General features: G+C 60.4%; 1 protein-coding gene and 1 long non-coding RNA gene across 5 annotated transcripts in view; one reads left to right on the top strand and one right to left on the bottom strand.

The window, feature by feature from the left end:
• KIAA1211L (KIAA1211-like ortholog) overlaps positions 1-11492 on the bottom strand; it is a 50955-nt gene that overhangs the window by 23569 nt on the left and 15894 nt on the right. For all 4 annotated transcript variants that reach the window (XM_015570027.1, XM_015570028.1, XM_015570030.1 and 1 more), the window contains 2 exons: positions 5322-5549; positions 803-1134 (listed from right to left, as the gene is read on the bottom strand). In XM_015570027.1, the coding sequence (XP_015425513.1) occupies positions 803-1134; positions 5322-5549 (560 nt within the window). The remainder of the gene's footprint in view (positions 1-802; positions 1135-5321; positions 5550-11492) is intronic.
• LOC107184547 overlaps positions 741-11492 on the top strand; it is a 16936-nt gene continuing 6184 nt past the window's right edge. Inside the window, exon 1 of the long non-coding RNA XR_001515405.1 lies at positions 741-818. This is a non-coding gene — a long non-coding RNA (uncharacterized LOC107184547). The remainder of the gene's footprint in view (positions 819-11492) is intronic.

Genomic DNA, 11492 nt, shown 5'->3' with positions numbered 1-11492 from the left:
GCCCGGGCGCGCCGGCCGCTCTCTGTGGCCTGTGTGCGGCCACGCCCGGCCTGAGGCCACGGAGAACTTCTTCCCGCCCCGGGGCCTGCTGCCTCCTCTCCCGGTTTTCGGCTCCGGTTCCTCCCTCTCGGCTCCCCCCTGCGGGGACTCGCCCTGCTCAGCCCTGGGGGGCTCCAGGGGGGCGGCTTCCTCGTCCAGGGCACAGGGGGTGGGCTCCTGTGGTGGTGGCTCTGAGGCGGGCGGCGTGGGGGACACGCTGAGGCTCCTGCTCGCCAGTGCCTTGTGCTTCAAGCAGCTCTTGGAGGCTGGGGGGCTGGGGGCGAGGTCCTCCGAGCACTCTGTGCCCTCTGTGCCCTCGGGACTGGGACTGGGCACTGCCAGTGTCAGCCCTGCCTCCTCTGCCTCCTCCTGCGCAGCGAGGCCTGGCCCGTCTGGACCAGGGGGAGTCTCCGAGGGGATGGCCGGTCCGGTCCCAGGAGCAGGAGGTGCCGTGTCCTCCTCAGGGACGCGGGGTGATGAACTCTCAGCGTCTCCAGAAGCGCACCCCTCCTCTCCAGCTGCGTCCTGGGAGGGTGGATGTGCGCTTTCAAGGGATGGCTCCTCCTTTTGATGTTTGCTGTCAGGGTCAGGGTGTGGGGAGTCTTCTGGCAAAAGTGGGCACTCCAAGCAGGGGGCTGGGCCTGGCACGGGCTCAGTGACCTCCGTGATCTCCGGGGTGGCCTGGCGGCTGGAGGGATCGTCCCCGGGGAGGCTCTCGTCCTCCTCGGCACTGGCACTGAGCGCGGGGCAGTGCTGCAGACGCACCCGCCTGGCACGGGGTGGCAGCACGGGGGCCGGTCCCCCATGCCCAGCCTGCTGCCCAGCACTGGGCGTCTCCTCTGTGCCGACTGTGGGCACCGGCTTCTCGCTGGACTCCTCCTCCTCGGGGGTGCAGGTCAGGTCGACCAGGCATTCGGACTGCGCCCGCCTGGCACGGGGCCTCCCAGGCGGCAGCACGGGGGCCAGTCCCCCGGGCCCAGGCTGCTGCCCACCACTGGGCGTCTCCCCTGCGCGGACTGTGGGCACCGGCTTCTCGTCGGACTCCTCCTCCTCGGGCGTGCAGGTCAGGTCGCCCAGGCACTCGGACTGCGCCCGCTAGGAGAGGAAGAGGACACACACATCACTGCAGGGGACGGGAGGCCCCCACTGCCCGCTTGTCCAGGCTGCACCCGCTAAGACCCTCACGTCCAGGAACCTCTTCCTAGTCCCTCCCTCCCAGCTCTAGTTTGGAGTCTTGCCTCACAAGCCCACTTTCAGCAGAACAGTGGCAGCCATGCCCTCAAATAAATGTTGCCTGGGGCTCGCGTGGAGGGCGCTCTAAGGAGCGAAGCCACGGAGGGGGACCGAGACCAGGTGGAGGGCTGCCACGTCTGCGCTCTATACTTGTTGCTCCTTCCCTCTGGATGCCTCCCAGCGCTGGAAGGATCTTCACTCCCCCTGTGTACTGGCGAGGGCTCGGGGGCAACTCCTGGCCCGCGGAGCTCCGAGCCCAGAGGGAAGCTGGGGCTCCGCAGAGCCAGCCTCCCCCTCAGCCCCGCTCCCAGCGAGGGCAGGCTGTTTGCCTAAAACGGGATTCACAGCATGTCAAACAAGATCAACAGTAGCCCACAGCGTACAGGGCAAAGTCCACATTTTTCAGCTCAACGTAGCCTGACAGTCTCTGCTGTTCGGTGTCCCTCCAGCTCCCTCCTCAGGTCCCGCCAAGCCCCCTGCTGTCCGGACCCCCCCATACCGCCAGGGCACTCTACCAGCACCCCACGACTCAAATCCGTCTCAACAGAAGCCTGGCCTCCTCCCCGAGGCTCTGACTCTCCCACTCTCCTGACACCTGGGCTGCCTGGTGGCAGTTTTCTTCCCAAAGGTCTGGAATTGGGGCCGGTCCCGCCGCACGCAGAGCCAGCCCCTGCTCTTCTGGAGGAAAGGAGAGGAAGGCAATCGCTTGTCATTCAAAAGCCCAACTGACCCAAGGGCTGTGCTGTGGAGGCTGACCTTTGGAAAAACTCTGACATAGGGCCTGGAGTCATCAGGCATTGCAGTGAGCTCCCCCCACCCCCCCCACCCCGCCTTTAGGCAGCACCCCGGGTGTCAGCAATAGGTTTCTGTTGTCTGTGGATGTTATTTTTAACGACTTCCAGCCAGCATCTCCTTGCTGAAAGGACACGGGATCGCTGGGATGTTTGAACAATACCTCAGCCGAACTCTGGCCAAGATGCACAATCCTACCCTTCTGGGCACACAGGGAAGAAAATCGACAGCAGAATTTTCAACAGCTGCAGGTACAAAGGCATCACTGGCCTTCTGCTGTCACAGGAAATCACGGACGTTGAAACCTCTTTAGGATGTGGGTCACCTTTAAAATGCTCACACTGAGTCAGTTCGGAGCGGGAGCAGGCTCCACGGGGCCCACCCAGGGGAGGAGGGGGGGCGGGACGAAGGTGGGCGTGGAACACAGACCCCAGAGGATGGACTTGGACGTGGAGCAGAGGGTCAGGCACAGCAGCAGAAGGCATGTGCCCCCCATCTCCACTGTTCCCCGCCCTCCGGCCTCCCCGGACAGCGGAAGTAGAGGACCTACTGCTCAGCCTGCACAGGGATGGAGACCATCCTGGCTGCTGCTCGTCCCCCTCCTCTCACCGGCACGAGTCCTGGGGCAGATCCCCATCCTCTGCAGGCGGCAGCCCCCCGATGAGCAGTGTGGGGTTTGGAGGTGCCAGGCTCTATCAGAGACCCGGGCGTGCAGCTGGCAGCTCTGCCAGCCATGCCACCTTGATCTAGCCGTGTCACCCTGCTGTTCCCGGGAGAGTTCATGACATGCCCTGCTCCTGGCACTGCGGGCTGGGGGCGGACTGACTGTGGGGAGGGGTGCGCGGACATTCACCGGGGTTCCCCGTCTGCACTGGAGCCCCACGGGCCGTTCTGTGCTGGCGGGAAAAGCCGAGGGCACAGCCTGCGCTTGTCTCCTGCCCTCTGCTTCGGAGGCCGGCAGGTTCAGCCAAATGCCCACCGGGATGTGTTTCTCCAACGTGAGAGAAACTCTACTTGAGAGCCAAGGATTTCATCCGACCGTGGACGACGGGGCTCTGAAGGTAAGAAAGCCCTTCTGCTTTCTACCAGAGCTCGACTGAGTCAGAGCCTCGGGGATGTGCAGGGCAGTGTGCCCCACTTGGACCGGGCAGGGATGGCCAGCTGGCACGGACGGCCATTCTGCCCAGATGGAGGAAGGCGCCTGGGCGGCAGGAGGAAGAGACTAAAGTAGAGGCTCTGCAGGCGTCTGAGCCCGGGGTGGGGGAGGGTGGGTGATGGAGAAAGAAGTCCCAGCTATCAGAAAAGCAGGGCGACTTGGGCCTCAGTGTCTCACGAAGCCCAGAGGGGAGTGAACCTCCACGGACACGCAGGTCAGGAGGGCAGCCGGGGGCAGCGTGGTGGCTTTCCCCGCCCGCAGAGCAGGATGGGAGCATCAGAAAGCAGCTGAGTCCCAGGGTGGCCCAGTAGCAGGAAGGTCCTCATGGTTGGGAAGAGGGACCTCATGGCCAAAGGGCAAAGGGCGCTGTGGACAGGAAGAACAAAGCCTCCCGCTGAGGACCAGGAAAACACGCAGACCTCCCAAAGCCTAACCTATCCGTGCTCGTCCCCCTCCTCTCACCGGCTGCTCCCACCAGGGACGAGAAGGAGAGGAGAGGACACAACAGTTTAAATGAAGGAAAGACTCTGTTTACCCAGATGGGGAAGATGAGACCTTTTGTTGTTCTAAAATGTGGTGAAGAGCCAAGTCAAGTTCAAGAGCGAAGAAAGAGGCACAGCTCCTCTTCCCCGGGGCAGAGAGGGGGTGCTGCCCTTCCCCTGAAGCAGGAGGCACTGCCCTCGGCCCCAAGTCCCTCCGGGCTGGTGACATGCACCCCTGCAGGGCCCCAGACACCCCTGGGAATAAAGCCCGCCTTGAGGGCCAGCGGGAGCTGCTGCGTCCCTGCCCTGGGTGCCATGCAGCATGAGGACGGGCAGGCCAGAGCGACTGGGCCTTGGCAAGTCCCCCCGCTCAGAGCCTCTCACTGTCAATGCCCCGGATGCTCAAGCGCCTGTGCACACCCGAGGCCTGGCTCCCTGAGGGCACAGTGCCCTGGAGGCAACCACAGCTCACTTCCTTCTTCAGCGTCCGTCCCCTCAAACGTCACCCTGTAAAACCCATGCCAAGCCTTCCAGCATGAGCTTCAGAAGCATGTTCCACACGCCCAAAGGGGAACCCCCTGATTCAGGGGGTCCCCGACATCCTGGGTGGCCCCGCGCCACCGTCTCCAGCTGAAGCACCGAGCTTGTCCCGGGGCCTTTGTCAGCCCCATCTTGTCTCGAGGGACGAAGGGAGGGAACGCTGGTCAGCGAGCACCCCTTTCTCAGCACTGGCTGCTGCCTGGCCTCAGCTCCTCGGGGTGAGGCAGTGTCCGCACACCAGGCTGGGGAGAAGGCACCCACCCTGCACGGACCGTGACTCCCTGGCACCACGAGTGAGTTCTCGACTCTCACAGCTATGAGCTGACACCTGCCCGGGCCGCAGCCCCAAGAGGGTCTGTCCTTACAGGGACACCATCCCTCTGCTACGAAGCAGGTGCTCACCCAAGGGGGGGCGGGGTCCAGTCTAGTGGCTTCTTCTTTTGCCATCACTCATTCCCTGTGTGTTTATTCATTCATGCATTCAACCAATGTTTGCTGGGTCAGCTCTGTGATGAGCTGAGCCCCGGGGCTGGAGGTGCAGCTGGGACAAGGCCTCGGAGAAGACAGGCAGTAAACAAGTGAGCACGCATTTCCAAAGGTCGCGCTGCGTAGCCCATGCTATGAGGAAAGTGAGCACCATGGGGGAGGCAGGTGCGCTCAGGTGAGCCCGTGGGGAGAGGACCTCGAGGCAAGACCTCGAGGCTGAGGAGGAGCTGCCAGGAGATCAAGGAGGGACAAGGCTGTGGCCGGAGGCAGCTGGAGAGCTCAGGAGCAGGAGGAGGCAGAGCAAGAGGAAGCCCGAGGCAGGCAGGGGTGGGGTGGGTAGGGGGGGTGCAGAGTGTGGACTTCGCTGAGTGCAGAGGGAAGGCAAGGAGAGGCAGCACACAGCAAGCAGGTCTGTGACAGGTTGCAGAGTGAGTGAATGAATGAATGAATGAATGATGAAGGAAGGAAGGGTTTATGTAGGGGAGAGACATATTAATGTATGTTGTCACTGGGGCCGTGGGAGTCCCTCTGGGGGGCACTTGGCCCTGGGGGGAGAGGGTCGGGGGAGAGGTGGCGGGAGGGGGGCTGATTACCGAGGACAGGCGCCTCATTTTGCTTGAGCGCTGGTTGCGGGGCTTAACCAGGAGCTTGTGCTTCGCTGCGGAGTTGTCCAGGCAGGAGGAGGATTCTGGGGGGCAGCTGAAATCAGCCACCGGCGCCACACTGCTGGCCGCGGTCCGGGGGCAGGCGGGGGCGTCGCTCGGGGGCCTGGAGGAGGGCTGGTCTGGAGAGGGCGGCCGGGACGAGGAAACCAAAGAGACCTTCACGAGAGAAGGAGCAAACGGCCATGTTAATTCTCAACACGAACAGGTGCGGCAAACACTCCGACTTCGTGCTTTCACCACCCCATCTTCCCCGGAGTCTCAACAGGGAGGGTGAAGTGTTGAGCCACTGCCTGGAAGCCTGCCACTCATTCCACGGCCACACAGGGAACCTGCGCCCCAGGCCGCTCAGCAGACAGCGGCCGTCACCCTCCCAGCGCTGCGGGCACAGGCACGCAGACAGAGCTAGCTACTCTGATGATGCAGGCAGCTGATTCCCCCAGGGCAGAGTCGGGCGTGGTCTTGTCTCTGGAAGCTAAGGGGTGACCAGCGGTGTGACCTCTAGGCAGGGGCACAGGATGTGCGAAGCCCCCCTGGCAGTCCATCACTGGAGCCTGGGCTGCTCACCCTAGAGCAGTGGTTCTCAACCTTCTGGCCCTTTAAATACAGCCCCTCATGTTGTGACCCAACCATAACATTATTTTCGTTGCTACTTCATAACTGTAATGTTGCTACTGTTATGAATCGTCATGTAAGTATCTAATATGCAGGATGGTCTTAGGCGACCCCTGTGAAAGGGTCGTTCGACCGCCAAATGGGTCGCGACCCACAGGTTGAGAACTGCTGCCCTAGACGGTTTCTGTGTCTTTACACAAGCTCTTGGAGAATCTGGTTTAAGTTACCATCTGTTAAGTTACAATATTTCACTAATTTAAACTTCAGAAGAGAGTAACTGACAGCTAAGGGCAAAAGTGTTGCCAGGGAGTCTGGCTGTCACACGCAAGAATGATGGCAACGCCCCGAGCTCCCTGCCCACTGAACTTGGCAAGCTATTCCGCCCAGGGAGGCCGGAGTGGGTCCCCTGCAGAGATGTGTCAGCGCGAAGTAAAGAGGGCGCCTGCTGCACAGCATGACCCAGGCAGCCAGGTGACCAGCGAGGAGCAGAGGGAAGCTGGGAGGTGCTGGCGTGAGCTACAGCCCTGTCACCTGCAAACAAACTTTCTATTCTAGCCTGGTGCTCAAGAAGAGTGTCAAGCTTACGTGGTTTTTCCAGGGTTATTTTCCTTTTTTTTTTTTTTTACTGTAGTAAAGTACACAGAAAATTTAGCATCTCAGCCATTTTTAAGTGTGCAGTACAGTGGGATTAAATACATTCATATTACTGTGCAACCATCGCCACCATCTGCCCCTAGAACTTCTCTTGGAAAGCTGAAACCCTGTGCCCACCGAACTCCTCCTCCCATGCCCTCTCCCAGCCGTGGCACCACAGTCCGACTCTGTTTCTGTGAGTGTGCTTTCTCGCCGCGCCTCCTGTAAGTGGAATCCCACAGTATTCGCCCCTTTGTGACAGGCTTATCTCACTGGGCAGCGTGTCTGTGAGGCCCATCCCCGCTGCGGCCGGTCAGAGTTCCCTCCTTTTGTGTGTGCCGACCACGTCTGTTATTGGCCACTTGTTGACGGGCAGCTGTGTGCTCCCACCTTTTAGCTGCTGCGAACGATGCTGCTATGGACATGGTTGTAAGAAAATCTTTCAGAGGACTTGCTTTCAATTCTTATAGGTAGATACCGAGAAGGAGAATTGCTGGATCATTTGCTAGCTCTATTTCAGTTTTCTGAGGACCCTCCATAGTGCTTTCCACAGTGACTGCACCCTTTGGGTTTGCTAACACCAAGTTGGGACTCCCATTTCTCCACATTCTCGCCAAAACGTGTTATTTATTTATTTGCTTATTTCTTTATTTCTCTATATGTTTTACAGTAGCCGTCCTAATGGGTGAGGTGGTGTCAGGTGCACATTTTAACCTAAGACATAATTCTGTGTCTCTCTCAATGATGTAGTAAGTGCTTGTGGGAAGTCTCAGGAGGGGGGCAGAGAGCGGGCTCGGAGGGCACGGGCACATCCTGCTCGGCTACTTTCCCCAAACCCTGGGCCCCACGCAGAGTAGGGCCAGCAGCCTCCTCTAACCCAGGGCGTGGGGTGCAAAGGGAGGCCACTGCTGCAGAGACAGGCTCTGAGGCAGGGCCCACCCCCAGGGGCACTGCCTCTCCCGGTTCCTACGGGTCCTACGAAGGCCCCTCACATGCTCTCAGGCAAGCAGAACGCTTATTTCTGTCAGGAGGGAGAAGAAGGGCACTGAACGAGGCAAAGGTTGTAAGTGGACGGAATCAATTTTAGTTCTTGTTTGAGCTACTCAGGTGTTATGGAAACAGAGCAAGAAAAATTATTTTTAAAACAAACCACAGGACGCCTGGCCACGACCTCCGCTGTACCTGTGGCTTTAGCTCCCTTCCCTCTTGCCCTCCTTAAGGAGTCCCCCTTAAGGGCGACGCAGCAGAATCCTGCCCTAGCTGGTTTGGCTCAGTGGATAGAGCGTTGGCCTGCGAACTGAAGGGTCCCAGGTTTGATTCCAGTCAAGGGCACATGCCCGGGTTGTAGGCTCGGTCCCCAGTGTGGGGTGTGCAGGAGGCAGCTGATCAATGATTCTCTCTCATCATTAATGTTTCTATCTCTCTCTCTCCCTCTCCCTTCCTCTCTGAAATCAATTTAAAAAATTAAAAAAAAAATCATGCAGAATCCTGCACCAGCCCCTCTAGATGTAATACACACTTGGCTTGTTTTGCTGACCGTTTGGGACTCAAGAGAACAGAAAGACGAGGAGCTTTGCAAACGCAGTGAGTCCAGGAATGAGAAGGATTACTTTTGAGACCAAGGGCCTCTGGTCACCCCTCTATAAACCCAAAGGACAGGCATGCCTGTCTCCTCTCCTCCACGGCGCCCACCTTGCCCTAGGCTGCCCTTGCCCAGGAGCCTCAGTTCCCTGACACCGAACAAGGACCCCCGTCCCGCACAGGCGCTGTGCTGGCTGTCACCGTGGGCCTTCCTGCTGGGAGCTGAGCTCTCCGCTGCGGGCTGAGGTCTTGGGTCTGGAAAGACCGATCCCTTCAGGCCCAGGAGAAGCATGATCTCCTGCCGAGGTCACTGGGGCCGCTGCAGAGGTGGGGCGGGGCCAAGGGGAGGAGGACAGGAACGCTGGCCGCATTTTATCTGTGGGCCGGCAGCATCTGGGCATGGTCACTGGCACTGCGTGCTCCCAGGCACCCACTTTTCTTCTGAAATCTGTGCTTCTGGATGATTCTCCAAGGGGATGATTTAAAAGTCTAACTGTGGCCCCGTGTTGGGGGATGTGGCTCACAGGGCCATGAGGAAATGGCCTGGGTTGAGAGGGTTGTTCAGGGGTGATCGTGGGTGACAGCTGCTTAAAAATGTTTGTTCTCAAACAGAGGGGCTCAGCCATTGGCGAGAGGGTGAGGGCGGTGCACCCAGGAGCAGCAGCGGATGCGGAGCAGGGTGGTGGGACGGACGCCGGGGCATTCACGGTGAGGAAAGGGGGTGCTGCTCCACCTGGCCTCCTCTGATTCTCTCCCAAACCCTGAGGACAGATGCCTAGAAGTGACAGCACCTGCCTGGGGTCTAGCCCTGTGGTGGTGGACACATGTCCCCCTTTTGCCACCAGAGCTGTGTCTCCCCCCCATCTCCCTGACCTCCCTCGTCTCTTGCAGCAGACAGACTGGCCAGTTTGCCACCCAGTGTTCCCTCCTTAGTGGCAGGAAGCCTAGCACATGACTAGTTAGATGTAATTTCACCTTCAAGATCACCAAGTTACGTTTCATCAGTTGCCAGCTCACATGCTAATAAAATTTAAGAAGTAATTCCAGGTATTTCCTGGAAAACTCATTCTGCCAGGATACCACCTTGGCACTGACTGTTACTGCAGTCCGCTGTTCAGAGGAATCTTCCTCGAGGGTCTCCGCCCGCATGCAGGCCTGTGGCGGTCACGGCAGGAAAGAGCGACACAGCCCACAGCGCTGTGCTTTGGGGTGGAAGGCGCCGCTGTGGCCAATACCACGCGTTACATAACGCGTCGCGGCGCACGGCCCCTCGCGGCCGGCCACTGCGCCTGGGCCCGGCCAGGGCACACAATACCATCACTGTGTCCTCAAAGCCACAATCTGAAGATTACTTTTCTTAAGTCTTAAAGGCTCAGGTTTTGATTTCCTATGAAGCTAGAGGATTGTTCATGTTGCCCAAGAAGTGATAACTTCCCAGAATGCTCTGGACGCTGAGAAGGACGAGGGCGGCCTGCCCAGCACGAGTGGCTCCCACTCAGCCAACTGTGGCCTCTGCACTTCGTGGTGCTGGTGGGTTTGGAGCTGGGCTCGCTCCTGAGTGAACGGACTTAGAAACAAGGGGTCTCTGTACTGTGTCCCCACTAAACAGAGGGCACTACGGGCCGTGAGTGTCAGACACTGCTGTGCGGTGGAATGGGGCAAGAGGGTCAACGATGGCTCACGAGAGACCGCCCCACAAACACACAAGGTCACACGAGGCCCTGAGGCTGGGGGATGCCGAGGCTGGAGGATGGGGACACTGAGGGACTTAGAAACAAGGGGTCTCTGTACTGTGTCCCCACTAAACAGAGGGCACTACGGGCCGTGAGTGTCAGACACTGCTGTGCGGTGGAATGGGGCAAGAGGGTCAACGATGGCTCACGAGAGACCGCCCCACAAACACACAAGGTCACACGAGGCCCTGAGGCTGGGGGATGCCGAGGCTGGAGGATGGGGACACTGAGGCTGGGGGACACCGAGGCTGGAGGACAGGGACGCTGAGGCTGGGGGACACTGAGGCTGGGGGACGCGGGCGGGGGCGGACCCGAGGGGGGGGGACGCCGAGGCTGGGGGACACTGAGGCTGGGGGACTGGGGGACACTGAGGCTGGGGGGCGCTGAAGCTGGGGGACACTGAAGCTGCACACCTGAGGGTGCAGCGATGTGTCCGTCACATTGTAATTAAAACATAAGCAGCACAAGCCTGTCAACTTCTCCTCCGGTGTTTTAAGGTGTCATGGGAGTGGCTTGAAGTCCAAGAAACAGGGCAAACCATCCTCCTGCCCCCTCCTCCTTCTCCGCCAGGTGGGAGAGCCGTGGGGTGGCCTACTGTTCCCAGGCCTGTGTGGAGCCAGCGGGGACAGGCGCCCCTGGAGTGGAGCTCTGCGGGTGCCGGGCTAGTTCACTCAGCCACACCACAGCCTTCCTGTCAGGGACCCTCCGGCCGCCCACAGCTGCACACACACCGAGCAGCTTGCTTCCCCAGCCTCTGCAGGGCTCCCGGGGTTCAGAGGGCACAGGCTCTGAGCCTCCGAGTCAGGATGAAACCGGGCTCCCTGGGGTAGCCCTGGCCCAGGCGGCAGTGCTGCTCCCAGGTGCTCCGGGGGGAGTGTGGCTGTACAGATGGACCCAGGTGCCAGCATAACACGAACAGCCCCCCTCTGCCCAGCCCTCGGCAAGCTGTGTGCCAGGGGCATGGGCATTCATGTACAAGCAGGTGGCCTGGGTGGAAGGGCGGCCCGGGAGCCCTGCAGTTTGCACAGCAGGCGGGGCCCATCCTCCCCGTGGGTTCTCAGGGGAGGGTGGCATCCAAGACGAGCTCCCCCGCCCGCGGAGGCCATGCCGCCTCTCCTGCTGGGCCAACTCCCCGCTGCCCTGTGACCAGCACCACGCCTCGCCCTGCCCCCGCCCCCACCCCGCCTGACCGGTTCTCACTGTCCTCCATTCAGATGCCACCACCCGGACTAGGTCACTCATGCTGACCACTCCCTTCTCCCTCCAGCCCAGTGTCGGCCAACAGAGAGCGGGACAAAGGTGCTTCCTCCTGGTCCGCTCGACAGGAAAGACGAGGTAGAGTCCACCGTGTCAGATCTCTCCCATCGTGAAGCACGCGACCCAGACCCTATCGCCTCAGGAGACCTGCATTTCTGCTCAAAGAGTGAAAACAAATGCCAGCTGTGGGCACCAGTGACCTGCGCCGGGAGACCTCCCGCTGCACCGAGCCCGGCCACCCACCACGGGCCTCGCACGGGGGACACCGCAGGCGCTGCCCTCC

Source organism: Myotis davidii, unplaced genomic scaffold, assembly GCF_000327345.1.
Source record: "Myotis davidii unplaced genomic scaffold, ASM32734v1 scaffold1065, whole genome shotgun sequence".
Taxonomy (NCBI): domain Eukaryota; kingdom Metazoa; phylum Chordata; class Mammalia; order Chiroptera; family Vespertilionidae; genus Myotis; species Myotis davidii.
The sequence above is the reverse complement of the archived record's forward strand: the minus strand, read 5'-3'. Positions and strand labels throughout refer to the sequence as shown.